Here is a 27504-nt window from a genome sequence, read left to right on the forward strand (position 1 = left end):
TGATGCGCGGTAGAGATCAAAGCTGGAATCCTGTGGCTCCACACTGTTCACCTCCACACTGAGGACTGGCTTTGATTTCATACAAAACTCTTGGCTCTTTTCAATTCTCATATAGAATTCTGTTTCAAATCCTTTCTTTATACGCCAAGAAGACAAAACCCAAGAGGCAATTATTTGGTCTGTAATGAAGTTTAATAGAGAAGGCAATTTTGAGGCTCAAAGACATATGTCTAAAATCAGATTGATATTCAGCCAGTACCTAGTGAATCAGATCTCTCTCAGACTCAGCAGCAAATCAGACACAATGTTCTTTCAAGATCCTTGTCAAAACTGTGTATATTTAATACTTCAGTAGTATTTGAGCAGTGTTGGTGAGTGGATAAGGCATCGGTCTACTGATCTGAAGGTCACTGGCTCGAGCCTCAGCTAAGGCAGCTTGTTGTGTCCTTGAGCAAGGCACTTAACAACACATTGCTCTGCGATGACACTGGTGCTAAGCTGCATGGGTCCTAGTGCCCTTCCCTTGGACAACATCGGTGGCGTGGAGAGGGGAAGGCCTGCAGCTTGGGCAACTGCCAGTCTCCCATACAACCCTGCCCAGGCCTGCGCCTGGAAACCTTCCAAGGCGCAAATCCATGGTCTCACGAGACTAACGGATGCCTAAACTATTTGAGCAATATTGTAAATATATTGTAATATTGTAAATATAAGTACACAATTTTCACAACATACGCCAGTGATATTAAACCTGATTCTATTTGTGATATAGCATTCTTGTTTGTTTAAATAATTCATTATGGGTTATATGTAAAATTAGTAAATTGCATACTAGTGATGCTACCATGTGATATGTGCATGCCTCGCTTAAAGTAAAAACAAAGTTAGACTCACACTTCAGACTCCCATCTCTTCCTCTCAATTAGTTTAAATTTTTGGAGTTACAAAACGTATCAGTGGTGATGTGGTATTTTTAAAACAAACCCGAGACAACTACTTACCTGTTGAAGCACAGCAAGATGTTCGAGTTAAAAAAAGCACGGCACATTTTTTTTCTTTGCAACACGTTTTCTTCGCAAAAGGAAAGTCAATCAAGTAAAAAAAAAAGCAGAGCAGAAATGTCAAAACTAACAATAGACGAGCAATATGGCTTACACAAGAAATGAATGGCAAATCGACTAAAATGGAATCGGACACTGGCTCTGTCATTCCACAAAATGAGTTTGAAGGTCATTTCAAAGTTACTAAACTGAAGCCTGCAGATAACCAGTTAGGAACTTATACTGGAGAAAAGACAGCTCCCATGGGATTGACATTCAGAACAGTGAAATGCAAAAACCAGTGAGCTCCAAAGGTCCTGTGTTTGGTAAAAACGGGAGGGCCAGCCGTCTGGGTTGTGATTGGCTGAGACAACTATGATGTGATTGAAGATCCATCCACCATCTGCATGCCACATCCCCTGCAATAGAAAGGTGCTGGATGATGCCACAGCAGGGTTCAGGAATGGCATTGGAAAGCTCAAACAGCAAGGGTAAAATAGTGCCACACCCAAGTTTTACAAAGCCCATCCAGTTCCTTATACCATCCGTGATAAAGTAGCCAGTGAGCTATATCGCCTGGAGGCTGAAGGAATTCTTTCCAAGGTTGAGTGGAGCCCATGGGCAATACCAATCATTCCGATAGCCAAGAAGAATGGGTCTATCAGGATCTGTGGTGATTTTAAGGTCACTATCAACCCCAATACAGAAAGTAGATCAATACCCTCTGCCCAGAATAGAGGATATCCTCGCAAACAGTTCTCGAGAGAAACACTTCAGCGAGGTGGCCTAGCTGAGGCTTACCTGCAGATGGCGGTGGAAGAAGTGAACATCATGTTTCTCACCATAAGAACTCACAAAGGGTAAGCCATAATACTTTTATAATAATACTTCTGCTATAATACTTTTATTGTCACCAAACAATTGATACTGGAGCGTACAATCATCACAGCGATATTTGATTCTGCGCTTCGCAGGGTTATTTCTGGAATAGCATCTGCACCTGCACTCTGGCAGAAAGCTATGGACCAGCTACTGCAAGGCTGTCCAGACACTCAGTGTTACCTAGATGACATCAATGTGACAGGAAAAAAAAGACAAGGAACATCTCTGAAACATAGTATTAAAAATATTAGATGATTATAGGCTCAAAGCACAATGGACCAAGTGTGAATTCTTTAAACCAAATATCACCTACTGTGGTCACATAATCAGCGCACAAGAGTTACACTAGTGAGCCGAGAAAATTCACACAGTGGTGGAAGCTTGGTTGTTATGCCTCACCTTATGGTATAGGTGAAGTCATGTCACACGTTATGAGTGATGGAACTGAATGCCCCAGAGCCTTTGCATCATGTTCCCTTCCTGTTGCAGAGAAAATATTATGCACAGATTGACAGAAAGGCCTGGTGTCTGGTTTAGGGTGTAAAACATTTCAACCAGTACTTGCATGGGAGAGAGTTTGCCCTCGTTACAGATCATCAATTGCTGGTGTCCATTCTCAATCCATAGGAGGGTGTTGCCCAACCACCGCAGCACGAGTGCAGAGATGGGCTCTGTTTCTTGGAGGTCACAACGACAAGACTGAACTCAAGAGCAAACCTAATCATGGAAATGCTGGTGGATTGTCCTGTTTACCTTTGCAAAAGGAAATACTTGAAAATTTACAAGAGGACAGACTGTAGCGTAAATTGGAAGTCTCCCTAATACGGCTGTGATGATCAAAGGGGAAACCAGAAAAAGCACCACACTGTCTCAGGTCCACATTGCCACCCAAAACGTGCATCAAAAACTCCTGTGCCTCCATTTTTACCAGCACCAAGATGAACTTGCCCTTGACAGAGGTTGCCTTATCTGAGGATTGATGGTCGGTTGTACCATCCAAGCTGAGAGCTAAAGTTTTGTAGAAGCTACTTGCCAGTCATCTAGGTGCAGTAAAATGAAAACATTGGCTAAATGTCTTGTCTGGTGGGCTGGGATAGAACAGCAGATTGAGCAGCTTGCCACGCTTTGTGAGGGATGGCAACATGTTCAGTACACCCCTAGAGCAGTGACTCTCCAACCCTGGCAAAGGATTCACGAGGGTTTTACCAGACCATTCATCAGCATAAATCTCTTGGTATTAGTAGAAGTGTTCCCAATAGCCTCCACCACAGCCTCGCACACACTGTTGATGTGTTGAGTAGCTTTTTGGCAAAGACTGGTGTTCCGGAACACCTAGCCAGTGACAATGGACCACAGTTTGTGGCAGAACAGTTTCAGTCATTCCTGAAATGAATGTAAAAGACATAATTCATCTGCACCGTATCGCCCAGCTACAAACGGCATGGTGTAAAGGTTTGTCCAGAGTCTAAAAGGCGCACTGCGAGCGATATCAGCAGAACAAACTACACTGACACTGAACCAGAAGCTTGCCAATTTCCTCCTTGCATATCGTAATGCAGCACGCTCCACAACCAACAACTCGCTAGCTATGCTTTTCCTGGGCTGTCCCTTGCATCCACACTTGGACCTGCTCAAGCCCATCTCAGGAGTACGCAGGGCAAACAGTGGAGACAAATGGAGGACTCCTTTCAAGCAAGGAGGTTCAATGTTTCACTCTTGGACAAGCAGTCGTGGAGAGGGGCCACAGAGATGATCAAAAGTAGGTACTCAGAAAGATTAAGGACGGGACTGGACCATTCTCCTACACAGTGGAGATTGGTGTCTTCTGGGGATGACACATTGATCAGTTGAGGTGAGTAGAGTCAGTTGTTATGGAAGAAAGGTGTCCAAAGCTGTTAGAGCCACTTCCTGCAGTCTCAGATTCAGCTCCTACAACCACCATGGAGGAGGGCCCAGACCCTGAGATTGTTTCACAGCCATAAGTCTCACCGGCCAAGCAGAGTGACCTCCGCCCTTATGAGGAAAGACATTATCCCACAACAGTAAGAAATCCTTCACAGCAATTAAATTGTTAGGCAATTTAAAAATTGACTGTGCTGCGCAACTCTGTATCATAGTTGCATCATGTAATATTATATACACATGAGGCATTGATCATGTAAATAGCCAGAGGCTTTTTCACAGGTCTGAAATGGATAAAACGAGGTGCCAGCGATGGTGGTGGAGGGGGATACAATAGGGTCTTTTAAGAGACTCTTAGATAGGTACATGGAGCTTAGAAAAATAGAGGGCTATGTGCTAGGGAAATTCTAGGCAGTTTCTAGAGTAGTTTACGTGATCGGCAAATCATAGTGGGCCAAAGGGCCTGTAATGTGCTGTAGATTTCTATGTTCTATGTTTTATAGTCTACATTGTATATAGTTGAGAGGCATTCTATATTGAATTGGAGTTTATAGCTACCAGGGAGGAGTGTTGTGTATTTAATATTTCATAGTATTTGAGTAATATTGTAAATATATTATTTGATTAAGCATTATTGTTCATTTAAGTAATTTATTATGGGTTATATGTAAAAATAAGTGAACTTAATATGTCATGATACTACCACGTGATATGTGCATGCCTCGTTTAAAGTAAAAACAAAATTAGGCTCACATTTCGGACGTCTGTCTTTTCCTTTCAGTTAGTTTAATGTTTGGAATAACCACTACGGGCTCTGTCGTGGGGTCTGCGCGCCCTCACACGTGGGCTGCAGAGCAGGTTCAGCAATCACACTCGTGTGTATGAATGTTCCAGCTGATTAGTGTTTCACTGTGGTGGTATTTAACTCCCTTCCTCTCACACCAGTCTTGTCAACTCGCGACCAAAAGCAGAGCAATGTCTACATTCCCTGCTTACCCTTGTCCTTGTTCCGTGAAAGAAGACTACCATTTAGATAGATGATGTAAAGAAGCTGTATCCATTTAGTGTTAAGCTACTGCTTCCTAGCCACAGTGTTGGCATTGGCTTTCAGTTTGACACTTCTAGCTAACGGCCCCATGGGCCAAGCATTTATTGCTTATGCTTTAATTCTGTACAGTTCTAATTAAAAGTCAGTAAACTGTTCATCTGCTTCAGTGTCTCTCCCTCTGCACTTGGGCCATAACCACACGCTTGTGTCAATCCTGGCAACAACTTATTAGAATGCAGGACAAGTATGCGTATTTATTTAATACTGTTAACATAATTTGGCCTTCCAAATGTTTCAGTGAGGGGAAATCCATGGTGGGAAAGGAGTTGGCAAGATACCATGATGTGAATAACAATGCCTTTTCAGGAAACTTTTTAAACAATTAACTACCTTTCCAGCAACCATAAGACCCAAAGACATAGGAGCAGAATTAGGCCATTTGGCCCATCGAGTCTGCTCCGCAGCTTCATCATGGTTTGATCGTGGCTCTCAACCTCATTTTCTTGCCTTCTCCAAGTAATCTCTGATGCCCTGACTAATCAAGAACCTATCAATCTCCTCTTTAAATATACCCAATGACTTAGCCTCCACAGCTGTCTGTGACAGTGAATTCCACAGATTCGCCACCCTCTGGCTAAAGAAATTCCTCCTCGTCTCTGTTCTAAAGGTATATCTTTGTATTCTGAGGCTGTGCTCTCTGGCTCCAGACTCCCCTATTAGAGGAAATATCCTCTCCACATCCACTCTATTTAGGCCATTCAATACTGTTTAGGTTTCAGAGAGATCCCCCCTCCCCCGACATTTATCTAAACTCCAGTGAGTACAGACCCAGAGCAATCAAGCACTCCTACATTAAATAAGACCATAAGACGTAGGAGTAGAATTAGAACTTCTGGCCCATTGAGTCTGCTCCACCATTCAATTATGGCTGATCCTTTATATTTCCCTTCCTCAACCCCAGTTCCTGGCCTTCTCCCCATAACCTTTGATGCCATGTCCAATCAAGAACCTATCAACCTCCGCCTTAAAAACACCCAATGACCTGGCCTCCACAGCTGCATGTGGCAACAAATTCCACAAATTCACCACCCTTTGGCTAAAGGAATTTCTCCGATTCTCTGTTTTGAAAGGGCACCCTTCTACCTGAGGCTGTGCCCTCTTGTCCTAGACTCTCCCACCATGGGAAACATCCTTTCCACATCTACTCTGTCTAGGTCTTTCAACATTCAAAAGGATTCAATGAGGTACCCCCCCCCCACCCCCAATCCTTCTGAATTCCGGCAAGTACAGACCCAGAGCCATCAAACATTCCTTGTATGATAACCCTTTCATTCCTGGAATCATCCTTGTGAACCTCCTCTGGACCCTCTCCAATGCCAGCACATCTTTTCTAAGATGAGGGGCCCAAAACTGTTCACAATGTTCAAGGTGAGGGCTCACCAGTGCCTTATAAAGCTTCAGCATCGCACTTTTGCTCTTGTATTCTGGACCTCTTGAAATGAATGCTAACATGCCTTCCTCACCACCGACTCAACCTGCAAGTTAACCTTCAGGGTGTTCTGCACAAGGACTCCCAATTGTCTCTGCATCTCAGATTCCTGTATTTTCTCTCCGTTTAGAAAACAGTCCGCACATTTATTTCTACTACCAAAGTGCATGACCATGCATTTTCGGACATTGTATTTCATTTGCCACTCTCTTGTTCATTCTCCTAATCTGCCTAAGTCCTTCTGCATCCTACCTGTTTCCTCAACACTACCTGCCCCTTTACCAGTTTTCGTATTATCTGCAAACCTAGCAACAAAGCCATCTATTCCATCATCCAAATCATTTATATACAGCATAAAAAGAAGTGGTCCCAAAACCAACCCCTGCGGAACACCACTAGTCACTGGCAGCCAACCAGAAAAGGAACCTTTTATTCTCACTCGCTATCTCCTACCATTCAGCCAATGCTCTAACCATGTTAGTAACTTTCCCATAATACCATGGACTCTTAACTTAAGCAGCCTCATGTGTGGCACCTTGTCAAAGGCCTTCTGAAAGTCCAAGTTTACAACATCTACTGCATCCCTTTATCTATCCCACTTGTAATCTCCTCAAAGAATTCCAACAGGATCGTCAGGCAGGATTTTCCCTGAAGGAAACCATGCTGACTTTGTACTATCTTGACCTGTGTCACCAAGTACTCCATCCCCTAAGGTTGACTCTAACCTCTTCCCAGTCACTGAGGTCAGGCTAACTGATCTATAATTTCCTTTCGCTGCCTTTCTCCTTTCTTAGAGTGGACTGACATTTGCAAATTTCCATTCCTGTGGCACCATGCCAGAGTCTAATGATTTTTGAAAGATCACTTCTAATGCCACCACAATCTCTAACGCTACCTCTTTCAGAACCCTAGATCATCTGGTCTGGGTGACTTATGTACCGTTAGGTCTTTCAGCTTTTTAAGCACCTTCTCTCTTGTAATAGCGACTGCACCCACTTCTCTTCCTTTGCACAGTACAACATCAGGCATACTGCTAGTGCCTTCCACAGTGAAGACTGATGTAAAATACTCATTTAACTCATCAGCTATTTCCTTGTCCCCAACTATTATCTCTTCTGCCTCTTTTTTTAGTGGTCCAATGTCCACTCTCATTTCTCTTTTATTTTTAACATACTTGAAAAAAACTATTACTATACACTTTGATATTACTTGCTAGCTTGCTTTCATATTTATCCTTTCCCTTCTCATGACTTTTTTAGTTGCTCACTATAGGTTTTTAAAAACTTCCCAATCCTCTATCTTCCCACTAATTTTTGCTTTGTTGTATGCCCTTTCTTGTGCTTTTACAATAGCTTTGACTTCCCTCATCAGCCATGGTTGTACTATTTTACCAGTTGAGTATTTCTTCATTTTTCAAATACATATGTCCTGCACCTTCCTCATTTTTCCCAGAAACACACACCATTGCTGCTCTGCTGACATCCCTGCCAGCAGCTCCTTCCAATTTACTTTAACCAACTCCTCTCTCATACCACTATAATTTCCCTTACTCCACTGAAATACTGTTACATCAGACTTTACCTTCTCCTATCAAATTTCAAGTTGAACTCAATCATATTGTGATCACTAGTTCCCTAAGGGTTCTTTTACCTTAAGCTCCCTAATTGTCTCCGATTCATTACATAACACCCAGTTCAGTATAGCCAATCCCCTAGTAGGCTCAACGACAAACTGCTCTAAAAAGCCATCTCATAGGCATTCAACAAATTCACTCTGTTGAGATCCATTACCAACTTAATTTTCCCAGTCGACCTGCATGCTAAAATCTCCCATCACTATCATAACATTGCCCTTTTGACAAGCCCTTTCTATCTTCTGTTGATTCTCAGATCTTTCATTCCCAGATCATTCTTGGGACTCTCAAATGCAGTCACGTCTGGCATGTTGGTACACAGCAGGATTCCAGAAACAATACATAAAGAAGCAACTGCAACCTGTTTCCTTTGGATCGTGGCTGAAGAAGAAATATTGGGAGAATGCTGAGAGAATTCTCACCTCTTTCTTTCGTACAATGGGAGATCTGCATTCGTCACTGATATTTCACATGCTGCTGTGAAATACTGGGAGGAAGACTTCCTTTCTCAACATCGAATTTTGATTGCAATTTGTACCCAGGTTGTTGGTTGTGGCTGGCATTTTGCTTTAAATCATGGTCCTATGGTTGTACTGTTATTGTAAAAAAACAGTTTGGCAAATGGCACTATGTTCCTGTACTGTGGCTATGTGAACGTCAGGGGGACATGTGTATCTCAGTGTCTCCGGATATCAACGACTGTGAAATAAACCTGCAAATGATAACAGAACGCTACAGTGCTGGCCAATTTTGAATTTGATGATCACGCAGGGACTGAAATAACTCTTATAAACAATGAACAAGCATCTGATTCACTGAAACGATAAGTGAACCAACGTTAGGGTTTGTCCGAGGACACCTTTCCCAGCGCTGAGTTTGAACTGGACTGACCACTTTCCTTGTGCGTCTGTTCCCAAACCCACCAGTGCTCCCTCTCTATCCCAAAGGGGGAGTGGTGGGTGGGGGGAGGTCTGCTGGTTCTCCAGTCAGGTGAGCTCAAATAAGCGATGTGGCTGGCTCTAACATCGAAACAGTGAGCTGTTGCTTTCCCCTGTCGCTGTGGAAGGGAAGATATCGCTCCCTCCCTCTCTGGTGAGAGGAGAGCATGCGGCATGGCAAAATGGTGAGTTATGGCCTGTACTTTTTGAGGGATTCTACATCATGATCTCTTTAGGGGCTTTGCTATTGCTTGCATGGTGGGTGGTGGGAGGGGGAGGACTGATACTGCCTGCTGGAACAAGTGCTTTGATGCTTTGCTGCTGCTTATTCATGGAAGGCACTTGGGGGGACTTTTGGGATCTAACTTTCTTCTATTATTCACTCTTTGGGTTTTTTTTCGGTTTTGTAGATGTCTGTGAAGAGTAAGAATTTCAGGTTGCATACTATATAAACATTCCCTGACATTAAATGGAACCATTGAACCTTTGGACCATCATTGACAAGGTCTATTATGGGAAACAATAATCAAGCAGATTGAAAAAGGATTCAAGGATGTACTTGAAGCTTCTCAAAGAAATGCAGCAATGGCACTGACCCTTGGGTCTCCCGGTCCGTGACTATTCAAGTTGGAGAAGGGCCAATCAAGATGGCATTGAGAACCTCGAGTACTGGCATCTGCAGCAGTAAGATGACTCCACCATATCACAAACTCTACTATTTGTTTCTCTCTTTTCCTTATTTCAATGAGGGATCATTGAGTTGAAACATTACTTCTTCCACAGGTGCTGCCTGACCTGCTGAAAATTTCCAGCATTTTATTTCAGATTTTCAGCATCTGCATTTGTGCTTTATGGTGGCAGGGTGGGGATACTTCTCTACCAAAGGAGGTGTCAGATGCATCTTACCTCCGCACCTGCTTATCTCCCCCCCCCCCCCATTCAGGGTCACATGAAGCCAAGGAGGCAAGTGGGGGATGGCCATATGAGCAGCCGATGCACATCACAAGTCCTGGTTATGCCAGGCAGACAATCTCTGAAGAGTATTGATAATGGCTGGGGTCACCCATCTTGTAAAGACACTGCCCAGAAGAAGGCAATGGCAAACCACTTCTGTAGAAAGATTTGCCAAGAACAACCATGGTCATGGATTGACTATGATCAACTGGGATCTAGTGCTTTCCTGGTGTATATGACGAATATACTCTTCTCAGGCTTCCAATCGAGTACAGGCTGGAAGCCCAAGAAGAGTTTATTCATGATCACCTACGTCATACGACATGACACAGAATGAATGAATGATTTGTGCTTTGAGTTTCTTTGTGTGATTGGTACAGGGCAAATCTCAAAGTCTTCTTAACCACAGAATCAACTTGCGCAGCTGCTTTGAGCGTCCTATGGACTCGGACCCCAAGATCCCTCTGATCCTCCACACTGCCAAGAGTCTTACCATTAGTACTATATTCTGCCATTATATTTGACCTACCAAAATGAACCACTTCACACTTATCTGGGTTGAACTCCATCTGCCACTTCTCAGCCCAGTTTTGCATCCTATCAATGTCCCGCTGTAACCTCTAACAGCCCTCCACACTATCCACAACACCTCCAACCTTTGTGTCATCAGTAAACTTACTAACCCATCCCTCCACTTCCTCATCCAGGTCATTTATAAAAATCGCAAAGAGTAGGGGTCCCAGTACAGATCCCTGAGGCACACCACTGGTTACTGGCCTCCATGCAGAATATGACCTGTCTACAACCACCTTTTGCCTTCTGTGGGCAAGCCAGTTCTGGATCCACAAAGCAATGTCCCCTTGGATCCCATGCCTCTTTACTTTCTCAATAAGCCTTGCATAGGGTACCTTATCAAATGCCTTGCTGAAATACATATACACTACACCTACTGCTCTACCCTCATCAATGTGTTTAGTCACATCCTCAAAACATTCAATCAGGCTCGTAAGGCATGACCTGCACTTTGCAAAGCCATGCTGACTACTCCTGATCATATTATACCTCTTCAAATATTCATAAATCCTGCCTCTCAGGATCTTCTCTATTAACTTACCAACCACTGAGGTAAGACTCACTGGTCTATAATTTCCTGGGCTATCTCTACACCCTTTCTTGAATAAAGGAACAACATCCACAACCCTCCAATCCTTGGGAAGCTCTCCCTTCAGGGGTCCACTGAAGTGCTGTCTTGATGACTGAGTTAGCCTCTCTTCTGATCGTGTGTCCAATCCATCTCCAACATTAACAGCTCATAACGTTCTACTTTTCCTATATCCATGTGCTTAAGAGTTTTTTAATGGACCCTAATCTATTCTACATTACTCTACCACCACCTCCTGCCATGTGTTCCAGACACGTACTGTTCTCTGTGTACCTCTGACATTTCCCCTGAACGTTCCTCCACTCAACTTAAAAAAATGTCCTCTGGTATTGGCCACTTACGCCATGGGGAAAAAGGTGATGACTGTCCACTCTATGTACGCAACACATAATCTCATACAACGCCAAAGAGAAAAACCCTAGGCCACAGAACCTTTCCTCAAAAGACATGTTCTCTAACCCACGTAACATTCTGATAAATCTCCTTTCTAAAATTTTCACATCCTTCCTGTAATGGGGCAATCAAAAGTGAACACAATACTCCAGTTGTGCTCTAATTAGAGTTACATAGAAATGCAACATTACCTCATAGCTCTTCAACCCAAGCCCCCTAGTCATGAGGCAAACATACCCAACACCTTCTTAACCAGCCTATTAACTCGTGTGACAGCTTTGAGGGATCTATGGTTCTGGACACCCCCTCCCCCAAGTCCCTCCATTCTTCAACACTGCTTAGAATCCTAAGAATCCATTGGTAGAAATATCAAGCACCAGAGGACATGCTTTTAATGTTAGAGGGGATAAACTTGAGGGCTATATGAGGTGAAAGTTTATCACGGAGAGAGTGGCCAGGTCTGGAATGGGCTACCAGGGGTAGTAGTAGAAGCAAGCAGTCTGGTAGAGTTTAGAAGGTTTTTAGATAGACACATGAATATGAAGGGAATAGAGTGATATGGATGAACAATTAGTGTAAATTACATGTATTTGCATACTGAATGTATCAATTTTACAGTGGAAATTACAAGGGGTCTGGCTAAAGTTCATTGGAATGGAACAGTAGCAGGGATGATGGCAGAAAAGCAATAGCTGGATTTTCTTGGGGCAATTTGGGGGCACAGGAATGAGGAAGTACTCTAAAGGGCGGATGAGGGAACTGTGGCTGACGAGGGGAGTCAATGACAGCACGAAAGCAAAATAGAGAGCATATAATATAGCAAAACTTAATGGGAAGTTAGAGGTTTAGGAAGCTTTTAAAAACCAACAGAAGGCAACTAGAAAACCTATTAGGAGAGAAATGATGAAATATGAAGGTAAGCTCGCCAATAATATAAAGCAAGATACCAAATTTTTTTTCAGATATATAAAGAATAAGAGATACAAGAATGGATATTGGACAGTTGGAAAAGAATGCTGGAGAAGGAGTAATGGGGGGGGGGGGGATCAAGGAAATAGCAGATGAACTTGATGAGCATTTTGTATCAGTATTCCCGGTGGAAATCACTAGCAGTATGCTGGAATTTCAAGATTGTCAGGGACAGAATTGAGTGTGGTTGCTATTACTAAGGAGAAGGCAATTGGGAAGATGAAAGGCTTGACAGTAGATAAGTCACCTGCACCAGATGGCCTACACCCCAGGGTTCTGAAAAAGGTAGCTGAAGAGATTGTGGAGGCATTAGTAATGATCTTTCAAGAATCTCTAGATTTGGGAATGGTTCCAGAGAACCAGAAAATTGCAAATGTCACTCCACCCCTTAAGAAGGTAGGGAGGCAGAAGAAAGAAATTATAAGCTTGTTAGCCTAACTTCAGTGGTTGGAAAGATGTATGAGTACGTTATTAAGGATAAGGTTTCAGGATACTTGGAGATGAATGATAAAGTAGGCCAAAGTCAGCATGGTTTCCTTCAGAGGAAATCTTGGCTGACAAATCTGTTGGAACTAACAGACAGGATAGACAAAGGAGAGTCAGTGAATTTTGTTTACCAGCATTCTTTGACAAGCTGCCACACATGAGGCTGCTTAACAAGGTAAGAGTCCATGGTATTGCAGGAAAGATACTAGCATGGATAGAAGATTAGCTGACAGGCAAAGGGCAAAGAGTAAGAATAAAGGGGGTCTTTTCTGGTTGGCTTCTGGTGACTAGTGGTGTTCTGCAAGGGTTGATGTTGAGTCCACTTCTTTTCATACTATATGTCAATGATTTGGATGATAAAATTGATGGCGTTGTGGCCAAGTTTGCGGATGATGCAAAGATAGATGGAGGGGCAGGTAGAGTTGAGGAAGCAGGGAGTCTGCAAAAGGACTTAGATTGGAAGAATGAGTAAAGAAGTGGCATATGGAATATAGTGTAAGGAAGTCTACGATCAAGTGTTTTGGTAGAAGGAATAAAGGAGCAGACTGTTTTCTAAATGGGGAGAAAAATCTAAAGTCAGAGGTGCAAAGGGACTTGGGAGTCCTTGTGCAGGATTCAACTTACAGTCTGCGTCAGTACTAAGGAAGCAAATGCAATGTTAGCATTCATTTCAAGAGGACTGGAGTACAAAAGCAAGGATGTAATGCTCAGGCTTTATCGGTCAGACTGCACTTGGAGTACTGTGTGCAGTTTTGGGCCCATTATCTAAGAAAACATGTGCTGGCATTGGAGAGGGTGCAGAGAAGGTTCACAAGAACAATTCTGGGAAGGAAACTGTGAATGTATACAAGAGTGCTTGATCTCTCTGGGCCTGTACTCACCGATATTTAGAAGAATGAGTGGGTTCTCATTGAAACGTATCAAATAATGAAAGGCCTAGATAGGGTGAACATGAAGAAGATGGTTCTTACAGTTGGGGAGATTAGGACCAGAGGGCACAGCCTAAGAATACAGTGATATCCATTTAGAACAGTGATGAGGAGGAATTTCTTTAGCCAGTGGGTGGTGAATCTGTGGAATTCATTGCCACAGCTGTGCAGGCCAAATCATTGGGTATATTTAAATTGAAGGTTGTTTGTACCCTGATTAGTCAGGGCATCAAAAGTTACGGAGAGAAGGTAGGAGAATGGGATTGAGAGGGATCATAAATCAGCCATGATGGTATGGTGGCACAAATTCGATGGGCTGAATGGCCTAATTCTGCTCCTATGTCATATGGCCTTATGGCCTTACATTCAATGTTCCATATAGGAACCTCAAAGCTGTTATAGGTGAGAAAGGGATCAGCCTGCAATGAAGATCAAGAGCTAAGGGAACAGTCACAATTTCACATAGGTATTGTAGTTAGTGAGATCAAATGCAAAGTGACCATTAATGGCAGGACTCGTAACAATATTGATGTATAGAGGGATCATTGGATCTAAGTCCATAGCTCCCTGAAAATAGTCACATAATTTAATAGGCTGGAATGCTTTCCTTTATTAGTCAAGGGTAGGGAACCTCAAGAGTAGGGAAATTATGCTGCAGCTTTATAAAACGCTAGTGAGACTGCCACTGGAGTGTTTAATTCAATTCTGGTCAACCCATTGAAGGATGTGGAGACTTTGGGGGTAGTGCAGAAGCAGTTTACTAGGATACTTCCTAGATTAAAGGGCAGGTTCTGTAAGGAGAGTTTTGAGAAACTTGGGATGATTCCTTTGGCTGAGAAGAAGCCTGATTGGAAATTGTGAGAGGTATACACAGAGCAGGCTGCTGACATCTTTTTCCCAGGTCAAAGTGTCTAATATTAGAGGTAATGCATGTAAGGTGAGAAGGAGAAGTTCAAAGGAGATATGCAGGGCAAGTTTTTTTTTACACAGAGGGTGTTGGGTGCCTGGAATGCACTGCCAGACAGATATGACAAAGGCATTTAAGTGGCACTTAAATAGGTATATGAATATGTAGAGAAGGGATGGATTTGGTCCATCTGCAGGCAGAAGTGATCAGCAAAATCAGGCAGCATTAGCTTAATTAATCAGCATTGTGGGCTGAATGGCTTGAATCTGTGATGTACTGTTCTATGTTCTGTTTTCTATCATGTTCCATTCCTCGGCAAGAATAAGCTTTACCAACCATTATCTCAGCCAGCAAAGACTCTTCAAAACATATGAGTGCATTTGGAACATCATTACTTTCCTTTTCTCCAGGACACTCTGTTAATGCACTGCAGCCTCATGAATATATTTTCCTCACTGTCAATGCACAAAATGAAAGATAGTGTTTTAAGAAGCAGTTTCCATTAAAGTCCTCGATCAATACATTGCTGCAAACTCACATCACAGACTTCCGTGCAATCTGATACCATTCTGGGCAGCTAGCCATCATTTTAATGAGGCTCTGCAAGAACAGCAAAATATTGTATTCCATATTATTTAGTTGTATTAACTATTCAAGCTGCCTTTCTTACATTTCCATTTAAAATAACCTCCTGGAGTTTAAAATTCTTAAAGGGACGATATTATTTTTAATGAAAACTTATGATCGTGGGCTTCTGATGGTTCCATCCCCCTCCTCCCCTGTCTGCCCTCTCCTACCTCATGTGGGGTGCATTGTGAAACTTCCCATAACTTATTCTGCTGCCTTTCTCTTCTTATGGTTTGTCTAGTCTCTAGAACAGTGTTCCCATAGTTATTATGCTATGGACCAATACCATTAAGCAAGAGGCCCTTGGACCCTAGGTTGGGAACCCCTGCTCTAGAAAAATCTTGGCTTGTAATTACAACTGATAATTACGCTACTCAGTAGAGGTGACTAACTTCATTGGAACATGGTCCAGTGTGGAACTAGGAAACTGCATGCACCAATCCCACTTCAGAAACTTGGACACCCGCTCTTTATAACAGTGCTGACGCTGCCTTGGATGGAGTGTTCCAGTCACAAGGACAGATGGAATAAGCGGGGTTTGTTTTCCATGGAGTGAAGGAGACTGAGAGATCCTGATAAAGGTATACAAAATTATGAGGTGCAATGATAGGATTGATATTAGGAAACTATTCACCATAGCAGAGGTATCTAAAGTTAGCAGACATAGGTTAAAGTTTGCGTGGCAGGGTGGAGATACCTCTCTACCAAAGAAGGTGTAAGGAGCTCCTTTCCTCTGCTAACCTGCAGGCCACCCTTGGGCAAGGTGCAGCACCTGCTTAGCCCCCAATCAGGGTCATGTAAAGCCATGGGATCAGCTGGTGGATGGACTTATGAGCAGCTGATGCTTTTTAGATTAGATTCTACTTTATTGTCATTGTGCCGAGTACAGATACAAAGCCAATGAAATGCAGTTAGCATCCCAGAAATGCAAAGAATAGTGTTATTTACAAAATAGCTGCAAATAAAAAAAGTGCTACAGCACACAAATATTAAAGTACTGGGACAGTACAATATGGGTGCAATACTGCTTAGCGCTGTGATGTGAGGTTCAGCAGGGTCACATCCGCAAGGAAAGAAGCTCTTCCTGTGCCTGCCGGTGCAGGAGCGGAGGCTCCTGTAGTGCCTACCGGATGGGAGGAGAGTAAAAAGTCCATGGTTAAGGTAAGATGCAACCTTGATAATGCTTTTCACCCTGCCCAGGCAGCGTTTATGGTAGACGTTCTCAATGGTGGGCAATTGGGTGCCGATAATCCGCTGGGCAGTTTTCACCACATGCTGGAGTGCTTTGCGGTTCGATACGGGACAATTGCCATCCCACACTGAGACGCAGTTGGTGAGTATGCTCTCAATGGTACAGCTCTCAAAAGTCCGTCAGTATCCTGGGACAGAGGTGAGCTTTCTTGATGCTCTGCAGGAAATAAAGGTGCTGTTGTGTCTGTTTGAACAGGATGGAGAAGTTCGGGGACCAGGTGAGATCCTCGGAAATGTGGACACCGAGGAAAATGAAGCTTGATACACACCCCACTACAGCTCCATTGATGTAGATGGGGACATGAGTGTGGCTCCCAGTATGCCTGAAGTCCACAATGATCTCCTTGGTCTTCTGGGTGTTAAGGGCCTGGTTATCACAAGTCCTAGTTATATGACCACTGATGCCAGGCAGAAAATCTCTGTAGAGTATTGATAATGGCTGGGGTTGCCCATATGGTAAAGAAACTGCCCAGAAGAAGACAATGGCAAACCACTTCTGTAGAAAAATTTGCCAAGAACAATCATGATCGTGAGACCATGGTTGCCTAAGTCATACAGCATGACACATTATGATTATGATGATGATGAGGTTTAAAGTAAGGGGTACATAGCTTAGCTGGGAACAAAGCAGGAAACTTTTCTCCCAGAAGATGGCTGGTATCTGATTGGCTGGAGGCAGAGACTCTCACCACATTTAGAAAGTATCTAAATGAGCACTTGAGTTTCCAAAGCAGAGAAGGCAATCAACCAGGTCCTGGTAAATGGGATTAGTATGGGTGGGTCAGCAGGGACTAGGTGGACCAAAGGATCTGTTAGTACACAGTATGGATCTAAGATCGTACTAAACCAAAGCTCCAATTCTCTTCTACAATGTAAAAAATATAGCAGTGAATTTAATTTAATCATAAATGAGCTTAACAAAAATACTGTTTTAGAAACTATTTATTGGTTCCCTAGTATGATAAAATGGACTCTTGGCCTCACAATCAAGCTGGTTATGATCTTACAACTTACTGTCTACATGCACAGCACTTTCTCTGAAAGTGTAAAACTTTATTTGGCATTCTGATATTGTTCTACCTCAATGCTCTCTGTAACGAATTGATCTGTATGAATGGAATGCAAACAAGCTGTTCACTGTATCTCAGTACCTATGACAATAATAATCCAATTCCAAGCATTAATTAATGATAAATATTTTCCATATCACCCAAGATATCTCCTCAGCCCTTTTTACTTACTGTTTTTTATCTTTTGGGACTTTAGCATTTCTGGTGAGGCCAAAATTTATTGCTCAGCTCTAACTGCTCTTGAGAAGGTGATGGGGAACCACCTGTTTGAATCATTGAGGCGTTGCCAGTGAAAGTATTTCCTTAATGTTGTAGGGGAGGGAGTTTCAGGATTTAGACTTGAGGACAATGGTGGAATGGCAAGTCAGGGTTCCAAGTCAGGGTGATGTATAGCTGAGGGTAGAGGGTTTGAGTCTCTCTAAGTCCAACTGTACATCCGAGTTGTGAGAGATAGAAACGGGTAAGGCTAGTGAGCAGTGAGGCTGTATAGGCCAATCCCCTGTACAGTAGATAAAAAGAATTACAGAAATGTTGATAAACTCCAACCATACCATTGACTTTGGATGATGGAGACAGGAGGTCATCAATGGCTTGTGCTCTGCTGGAAGCTAAGGGCCCAAGAAGGTGAAGAGGGTTTGAAGGATGATGTTCCAATATCATCCTTGTTTTTCTCAGTTGTAGAGGTTGCTGGTTTGGAAATGTGTCAGAATAGCCCAGGCAACCAAATGCAGTAACTCTTACAGACACCTGGAAGCACATAACGATATGAGCAGCTCTATAATACTCTGGTTAGACCACGCTTGCAATATTATGTTCAGTTCTAGTCGCCTCATTATTGGAAGGACGCAGAAGCTTTAGAAAGGTTGCAGAGGAGATTTACCAGAACATTGGCTGGATTAGAGAACATGCCTTATGAAGAGAGGTTGAGCTAGCTAAGAATTTCTCTTTGGAGCAAAGGAGGATGAGAGGCAACTTGATGGAGGTGTGTACAATTATGAGAAGCATAGATAGAGTGGACAGCCAGACCTTTTCTTTTAGGGTGGCAATTGCCAATAGTAGAGGACATCTATTTAAGGTGAGTAGAGGAAAGTTTAGCGGAGATGTCAGAGGAAGTTTTTTTTACAAGAGAGAGAGCTGGGTGTTTGGACCACAGTGCCTGGGATGGTGATAGAAACCGACACAATAGGGATATTCATAAGGCTCTAAGATCTGGATGGTAAGAAAAATGAAGGCTTATGGACATTTAAGAGACTTAGATTGTCACAGAGATTAAATAAAAACATAAGGCTATTCAGGAGGGTAGTGTTTGATTGATCTTGGAATAGGTCAAAAGGGGAAAACAACATTGTGGTCAAACACCCTTACTGTGCTGTAAAGTTCTATGATCTATGATCTATGTTCTTTGTTCACCTGGAGGCTCGTTTTAATGTCTAAACCAAAAGACAGCCCTTCTGACAATCATTACCTCCTGGAGGTTGCCCTCCAAGCCACCCAAGGTCCTGACTTGGAAGTATATCGCCATTCCTTCTCCAGCATTGGGTCGGTATCCTGGAATTCTCTCCCTCATCGTATTCCGTGTATAGCTACACCTCAGGAGTAGCAGCGATTTAGGAATGCAGCTCACCATCACCACCTTTTCAAGGGCACCAAGGAGTGGGCAGGTGACTCAGCTTGCAAAGCCTACATCACTAGAAGTCTTCCCTTGAAATCTCCAGTATTCCACTGAGATATGAGCTAAGACCTTGTGCTGAAGGAGCAGCATTGGTATTGAATCAAGAGAGTTAAGGACTCAACCGTACTGTTCAGGAAGATTCTCCATGATCTGAACCATGGAGGCTATGAGGCTGCCGTATTTTGTCACAGTGTTGTAATTCTATGGAAGGTGAGAGTGAGTGAGGGTGTGTGTTTGCTGGTGTTCTGAATCTACAGGAAATCCGCTGGGGCACCAGATGAATGAAGGCAGACAGGAGGTCTCAACAGCCTGAATGGTCTAACAGCTCATACAGGAAGACTGGTCAATGGGTCAGGTTGCAATAAGCTGTTGGGGCTGATGAAATCACGTTTGTCATCTCAGGAGGAGTTAAATTCTCTTTTCATTGCTGCCATCAGGAAGAAGATACAAGAGCCTTAGGTCCCACACCAACAAGTTCAGGTACAGTTATATACTACAGGTTCCTGAGCCAGAGTGGATAACTTCACTCACCACTGACTCCACAACCTATAGACTCAATTTCAAGGACTCTATAACTTACGTTCTCAATATTATTTATTACATTTATTTATTATAATTTGGGAGTTTTTTTGTGTTTGCATTGTGTGTTCTTTTGCACATTGGTTGTCTGAGTTTGTGGGTAGTTTTTCATTGATTCTATTGTGTTTCTTTGTTTCTACTGTGAATGCCTGCAAGAAAATGAACCGCAGGGTGGTATATGGTGACATACATATACTTTGCTCATATGAGGGGTGATTGATAAGTTTGTGACCTAAGGTAGAAGGAGATGAGTTATTAACTTCAAACTTTCTGCATAATCACTCAAAGAGTTGAACTGCATGTGCATGTAACGGGAGCTGTATAACTCATCTCCTTCTACCTTAGGCCGCGAAATTATCATTCACCCATCTGTGGACACTTTCTGGAGGTCCAAGATCCATATGCTCCACGACCGCTGGACTAAGTGTGTACATGTAGGAGGGGACTATGTTGAAAAATAAATGTGCTAGGTTTTCTAAAATTGACTCCTTCTACCTAGGGCCACAAACATATCAATCACCCCTCGTAAGTTTACATTGAACTTTGAAACATGAGGGAAATTAATACAGCCTGACTCTGCTCAAATCATGTAAATGTTGGGCTTTAGTCAGTTGAAGAATTTTACCAAGTTTCAATAAATAAAGCTTTTCAGTCCATTTTCACTCATGCAGTAAGGTAGAAGCTTTATATTCACCATTTCCAAATCTCCAATACACAGAAGTTGATTTTGGAAATAAAATGCAACAAAGGTGGGTATGGCCCTGCATGCTAAGTGCCTGTGACTGGGTAAGAATTATTTATTTACTGTTTTTGTTAGAGATTCAGAGCAGAACAGGTCCTTCCAGCCCAGTGACCACATTCCTCAGCAACCCAACTATATAACACCAGTCTAATCACAGGACAATGACCAATTAGCCTACTAACCAGTACATCTTCGGACTGGGAACTGGAGCACCTAGAGGAAGCCCATGCGCTCACAGGGAGAATGCACAGGGTTGAATTGAATTCTGAACTCAGGAGCATCCCAAGCTCTAACAGTGTTGTGCTATCTGCTACACTTCCATCCCAGGGTCACAACCTAAATAGGAAGAAAACCCTCCCCTCCCCCACAATGTACGGCTGGTCCCTCCAGAAAAGCATGAAAATTTCACTGGATGGGAGAGTAATTCAACATGGAAACGGGTCTTAGGTCTGATGAGTCAATGCTTTTCCCTGTCAACTGAGAAACTGTCCATTAACAATGGACACCATGATGTAAGGATATCCCCATGGATCTTTGAATGGAAAATGGATTAAGTGTAGGTTACATGGTCAGCTCAACACTGTGGGCTGAAGGGCCTGTAATGTGCTGTAGACTTCTATGTTTCTGTGTAGGATGAGTGGAAATAGATTGCTGATGGCCAGTGAAGACTCAATGGGCCGAAGGGTCTCATTCCATACTGTGTGATTCAATGACACTCTAACTCTATAGATAACATCTGCATTGCATTTAAAGTTCAAATTCATTATCAAAGTACATATATGTCACCACATACAACCCTGAGATACATTTTCTTGAGGGCGTACACAATAAATCTATAGAATAATAACCATAACAGAATCAATGAAAGACTGCACCAACTCAGGCATTCAACCAGAGTACAGAAGACAACAAACTGCGCAAATACAAAAAGAAAGAAATAATAAATAAATAAGCAATAAAAATCGAGAACATGAGATGAAGAATAAATTGCTGGGTGACTATTTTCATATTTGCATTGTGATTGACCTTGCATTATTTTTAAGGAGGAAAGGAAATGCAATTCTTTGCTTTAATCACAACTTTAAGAAGACATACCCATGAGTGTCTATGTACCAGCACTTACCCAGCATTCCTTTATTGGAGTTTGACATGCACATGTCTCTTTCCGCTGTGGGCAGTGCAAAGCCTACCACAAACACCTCCACTCCATCAGCCATTAGAGCCAAGCCGAGGACAAAGAAGAGTGTCCACTGGAAACGCCCATGCCCGCACTCCTCAATGATCGACTCGTACTGGTGCGCCAGCTGCTCCTCGTCCTTCATGCGCTCTGCCATGAGGTCTGCTTGATCCCTGTACTCGTCTGAAACGGGTTGAGCTGCTGCCCTCCGATTGGCTTTAATGTCATCGGGATGGGGGATTCCCTGATATTCCCCTTCATAGATCTCATCATCTTCGTCGTGCCCTTCTGTGGCATCGCTGTCAGCATCCTCCTGCATTTGGGGCTCACCACTGTTGTAATAGCCCCCATCGTAGGAGGCATAGTCCCCGCCACCATCATATCGATTGTAGGAGTCCTGCATCCTTCCATGCCTCTTGGCCTCATTGGCAATGTCCTTAGCTCCTTGGAAGAAGTTTGAATTATTCCCAAATCCGTCGTCCATTATGCTTTCTAAAAACTAGATTTTTTTCTGGCGTACACCTCGACTACAGGGGCATGGTCTTATCAACAACGTACTTCCACTGTTAAAAGACAGGCACAATCAATATAATGGCAAGTGATAGATGTTCTTCTGTTGATTTCCCAGGAGAACTCAGTTGAAGGAATAACACTGAATCCTTTAACTGGTTCTTCAGCTCCACAATGAGGTCACTGCATCTCTCCCAAGAGAAGACGGGTGTAATCAGGGAGAGAGCAAGGCAATCCTTCCAACCAGTTCTAAAAAGCACAGCTCTCGAGCTCTGTCGGTGCTTTGAAGTGATGAATAACCTTTAGCAGGATTCATTGATCGGCCCCAATGGTTAATTTCTGCAAAAGAAGGCAAAAAATAAAATAAATTTGACTTCTCAAAGGCATGAATTGAAACGAAATGACTTAATTTTACAACATGTCTCTTTCTGATCTGCTTTTAAATTGGGTTGCTGTTTTTACGGATGTCTGGCTTACTGCTTGCAGTCCTTAGGGGCTTCATCAATACTCAGTGGAATCCCTGTATTTGGTTTGTTAACTATGAAGTTTTAAATTAAATGTGCTAAAGATGACTACTTCCATCATCTTTCCAACTCACCTGGCTTCACCAATCACCTTCTAGCTATTTTCCTTCTCCAACCCACCCCCCTATCTTTTTATTCTGGCATCTTCCCCTTTCCTTGTCATCCTGAAGAGGGGTCTTGGCCCCAAATGATGACTGTTTATTCTCCTCAATAGATGCTACCTGACCTGCTGACTTCCTCCAGCATTTTGTCTGTGTTGCTCTGGATTTCCAGCATCTGTGGAATTTCTAGTGTTTACTATTTCCAATCATGTGTAGGTTGAAGATGACAATCTAGAGTATTTGTCAAATGGAGTGAAGAGCGAATTTGTAAATCTGAGGCGAGCCAAGGATGTTGGGAATTGTGAGGGTGAAGCACCGTGGGAGGGGTATGGGACAGATAGCAGGGAAGGAGTGCCAGGGGTGAAGGGTGGTGTGGGGGCAGACACACCCAGCTCTGAGACACCAGGCAGGGTGATTTGATTCCAAACAACTGGGTTACTGATCATTACAGAATACTTCTCTGGTGCTTCCTGCTCTCTTCCCTCTCCCTTCCCCATTTCACAAACATGATCCCCCTCTCCCTGCCCCCTTCCCTCTCTTAGTTCACAATAAAGACGCATATCAAAATCAGGTTTATGATCTCTCACATATGTCATCAAATTTGTTTTTGCAGCAGCAGCAGTACAGTGCAATACATAAAATAACTACAGTACTGTGCTAAAGTATTAGGCACTCTAGCTGTACCTATGTGCCCAAGACTTATATATGTGCATAATACTGTAAAATGAATGGAATTGGTATCAAAAGCAATGGCAGATAAAAGCCTTTTAACCCAGTGTGTGGTTAGGATTTCGAAAGTACTGCATTGGATAATGAAGGCAGTTTTAATAATGCATTCATAGTGGAACTGAGTTAGCAGGGCTGTGAGGAAAAAAAATATAAACTGAATTACTGTTGCGTAGAGCACTCATTGCCAAATGGACTCCAACCATACTGTAACCTGCGTGTGCGTGTCTATGTTGAATAACGAATGCACTGTGACTTTTAATTGCAAAAGCTTCTGCACCGCTCACACCCCTCTTTAGATCGGCAGCACAGCAGTGGAATTTGCGAACAGTATCACACTCCTGGCCGTCCACGTGTCTCGCAACCGCACATGGTCCTGTAACACATTCTACACGACCATGAAAGCTCGCCCACGCCTGTACTTTCTGAGGAGGGAGAAGAGAGCTGGACTGTGCACATCTATGCTCATGTCATTCTACTGAGGCACAGTAGAGAGCGTCGTAACATGCTGCATTACTGCATGGTACGGAAACTGCACTGAGCCGGTCAGGAAGGATCTGGAATGAGTAGTCAACACTGGCCAACGAATCAATGGCACCAGCCTACCCACCATCAAGGATATATATAAAGGTGCAGGAAAAAGGCCAGTTCACATCATGAAGGATCCTCCCCACCCTGCTCATAGACTGCTTGTTCCACTCCCATATGGGAGAAAGATACACAGCATCCACCAGACACAAAGGTTGATCAACACCTCCAGCCATTAACGCACTCCTCCACACCCCGAACCACCACCACCAATCAGAGTCACATTATGTACAGCCACTCCTGTGCAAGGCGTCAATTTATGGATATAGTGTATAATCAATTTATGTATATAAGCTATCTTATGTATTTATATTTATTGTGTTATTTATCATATTGTATTTTTTGTACTGTATGAAAGCCAGAGTAACAATTATTTTGTTGTCCTTTACATTTGTGTACTGGAAATGACATTAAACAATCTTGAACCTTGAGATGCCGGAAATCTAGAGCAACACACACAAAATGCCACAGGTACTCAGCAGGCCATTGTCATCTATGGAGGGCAATAAACAGTTGATGTTTCAGGCCAGGAGTTTTCACCAGGAGAGGATGAAGGGTGTTGGACCAAAATATCAACTGTTTAATCCCCTCCATGGATGCTGCCTGATTTGCTGAGATCCTCCAGAATTTTGTGGAGGATGCAATGTGATAGGCTTTCTTTTCTACCTCTCTCTGCCCCTTTTAGGAAGGGGCTTTTAGGGCAGCTTCTACCCCACTGCCAACAAATTTTAGGAACAGTTTCTACCTCTCTATTTCTGAACGGACAATGAACAAACCCATAAAAACTACCTCACTATTTTTGCTCTCTTTTGTACTACTTAATTAATTTAATTTTATACAGTATTGTACAAAAGTCTTTGGCACAGATATATAACAAGGGTGACCTAAGACTTTTGCACAGTACTGTAGTAATATTATATATTGCACTGTATTGCTGCTGCAAAAAAAACAATTTTCATGTGAGTGATGATAAACCTGATTATTGTGGACTGAGAGTGGGAAGGGGGCAGGGAGAGGGGAATCCTGGTTGGGAAAAGGGGAAGGGAGAGGGGACGGAGCAGGAAGCACCAGAGAGACACTCTGAAGTGATCAATAAACCAATTGTTTGGAATCAAATGAACTTGCCTGGTGCCTCAGGGATGGGTGCACTAGCATCAGTGCCACCCCCGCCCCTGGCACTCCTTCTCTGCCACCTGTCCCATGGTGTTCCACCCACCCTCACCATTCCCAATATCCTTTGCTCACTTCAGATTTACAAACTTCAAAAAACACAAAAATACAACTGCAGATGCTGTGGATCAAAGAATACGTACACGACGCTGGAAGAACTCAGCAGGTCAGGCAGCATCCGTGAGAAAAGAGTAGCCAACGTTTCGGGCCGAGACCCTTCATCAGGAATGGGGGGGAAGAGAGGGCCGAAGCCCAGTAATAGAAATAGGGGAGCGGGTAGGGCCTAGAGGCGCCAGGTGGAAAACCAATCAGAGGAAAGATAAAGGGGGGAGGGGCAGGGGATAAGCATGAAAGAATTGTAGAGATAAAGAAGCAGAAAGTTGAAAGGGGAGAGAGGCAGAGAGGGACCTGGGATAGAGGAAGGGGGAGGGAATTACTGGAAATTGGAGAATTCAATGTTCATACCACCAGGCTGGAGGCTACCCAGATGGTAGATGAGGTGCCAACCTGAGTTTGGCCTCATCATGGCAGTAGAGGAGGCCATGTATGGACATATCTAGATGGGAATGAAAGGCAGAGTTGAAGTGGGTGGCAACCGGGAGGTCCTGTCTATTGTGACGGACGGATTTACAAACTTGCTCTCCACTCCCCGATGACAAATATAGTTTTGTGCAAGTCTTAGGTATCCTAGCTATATAAGTGTATCTAAGACCTTTGCACAGTACTGCATATTGTATGCATTTGTTATTGCAATTTATAACATTTTTATGTATTACTCTGCACTGCTGCTGCAAAACAACAAATTCCACTCCGTATGTCAGTGACATTAAACACCATTCTGATTCTGAGTTTCCTAATCCCAGGGGAGCGACCTAAGAACTATTGTTCTGCATTCACACCAGTAAATGGATGTTGTGTTAATCTGACACCTCTGGTGAAGGATCAGCGTTCCTGCCTCTAAACTTCTCCAACACTGGAATGGAGTGGTTACCATTCAGCCCATCTGAATCTCTTCTAGCATTTGTTTAGGTTGTCACTTATCTGTATTCTGTTCTTATGTCTCTATCCAAAGCAGTTTGAACAATCTGGCCAAGTACTAAAGACCTGCACTGATCAACTGGCTGGAGTGTTCACTAAGATCCTTAACAGCTCACTTCAGCAATCTGAGGTACCACCTGCTTCAAGCAGACTTCACTTATACCAGTGTTTTAAGAAGAATGTGGTAACCTGCCTTAATGACTGTCATCCAGTAGCACTTACATCCACAGTGATGATACATATCAGCTCCTGCCTGAAAAGCAACTTGGATCCACACCAGTTTGCCTAGTGGTGAAATTGGTCACAGCAGATGCCGTCTCATTGGCTCTTCACACAACCCTGGAACATCTGGACAGCAAAGGACTAAACATCAGGATGCTCTTTATCGACTACAGCTTGGCATTTAATACTATCATCCCCTCAAAACTGTCACTAAGCTTCAAGACCATGGCCTCAATATCTCCTTGTGCAATTGGATCCTCAATTTCCTCATTTGCAGTTGGATTGGCAACAACATCTTCTTCACAATCGCAGTCAGCGCAGGTGTAACGCCTGATGTGTGCTTAGCCCCTGCTCTACTTGCTTTATGACTGCGAGGCTAAGCACAGCTCTAATGCCATATTCAAGTTTGCTGATGTGACCACTGTCACAGGGCAAATCAAAGATAGTGATGAATCAGCATAAAGGCAGGAGACTGAAAATCTTGCTGAGGGGTGTCACAACTACCGCCTCTTACTCAATGCCAGGAAGATCAAGGAGCTGATTATTGACTTCAGGAGGAGGAAACTCATCGAAGGATCAAAGGTGAAGAGGGTCAGCAACTTTAAAATCCTTCATGTTATCATTTCAGAGGCCCAGCACGTACGTGCAATTATAAAGAAAGCACAACAGCACCTCTACTTCCTTAGAAGTTTGAGAAGATTTGGCATGGCATCTAAAGTTTCTACAGATGTGTGATGAAGTGTATATTGACTGGTTGCATCATAGCCTGGTATGGAAA

General features: G+C 43.1%; 1 protein-coding gene across 1 annotated transcript in view; it reads right to left on the reverse strand.

The window, feature by feature from the left end:
* LOC140718610 (synaptic vesicle glycoprotein 2B-like) overlaps positions 1-27504 on the reverse strand; it is a 194538-nt gene that overhangs the window by 53890 nt on the left and 113144 nt on the right. The window contains exon 2 of the mRNA XM_073032577.1: positions 21794-22696. Within this exon, the coding sequence (XP_072888678.1) occupies positions 21794-22331 (538 nt within the window). The 5' untranslated portion in view covers positions 22332-22696. The remainder of the gene's footprint in view (positions 1-21793; positions 22697-27504) is intronic.

This window comes from Hemitrygon akajei, chromosome 30 (assembly GCF_048418815.1).
Source record: "Hemitrygon akajei chromosome 30, sHemAka1.3, whole genome shotgun sequence".
In the NCBI taxonomy this organism is placed as follows: domain Eukaryota; kingdom Metazoa; phylum Chordata; class Chondrichthyes; order Myliobatiformes; family Dasyatidae; genus Hemitrygon; species Hemitrygon akajei.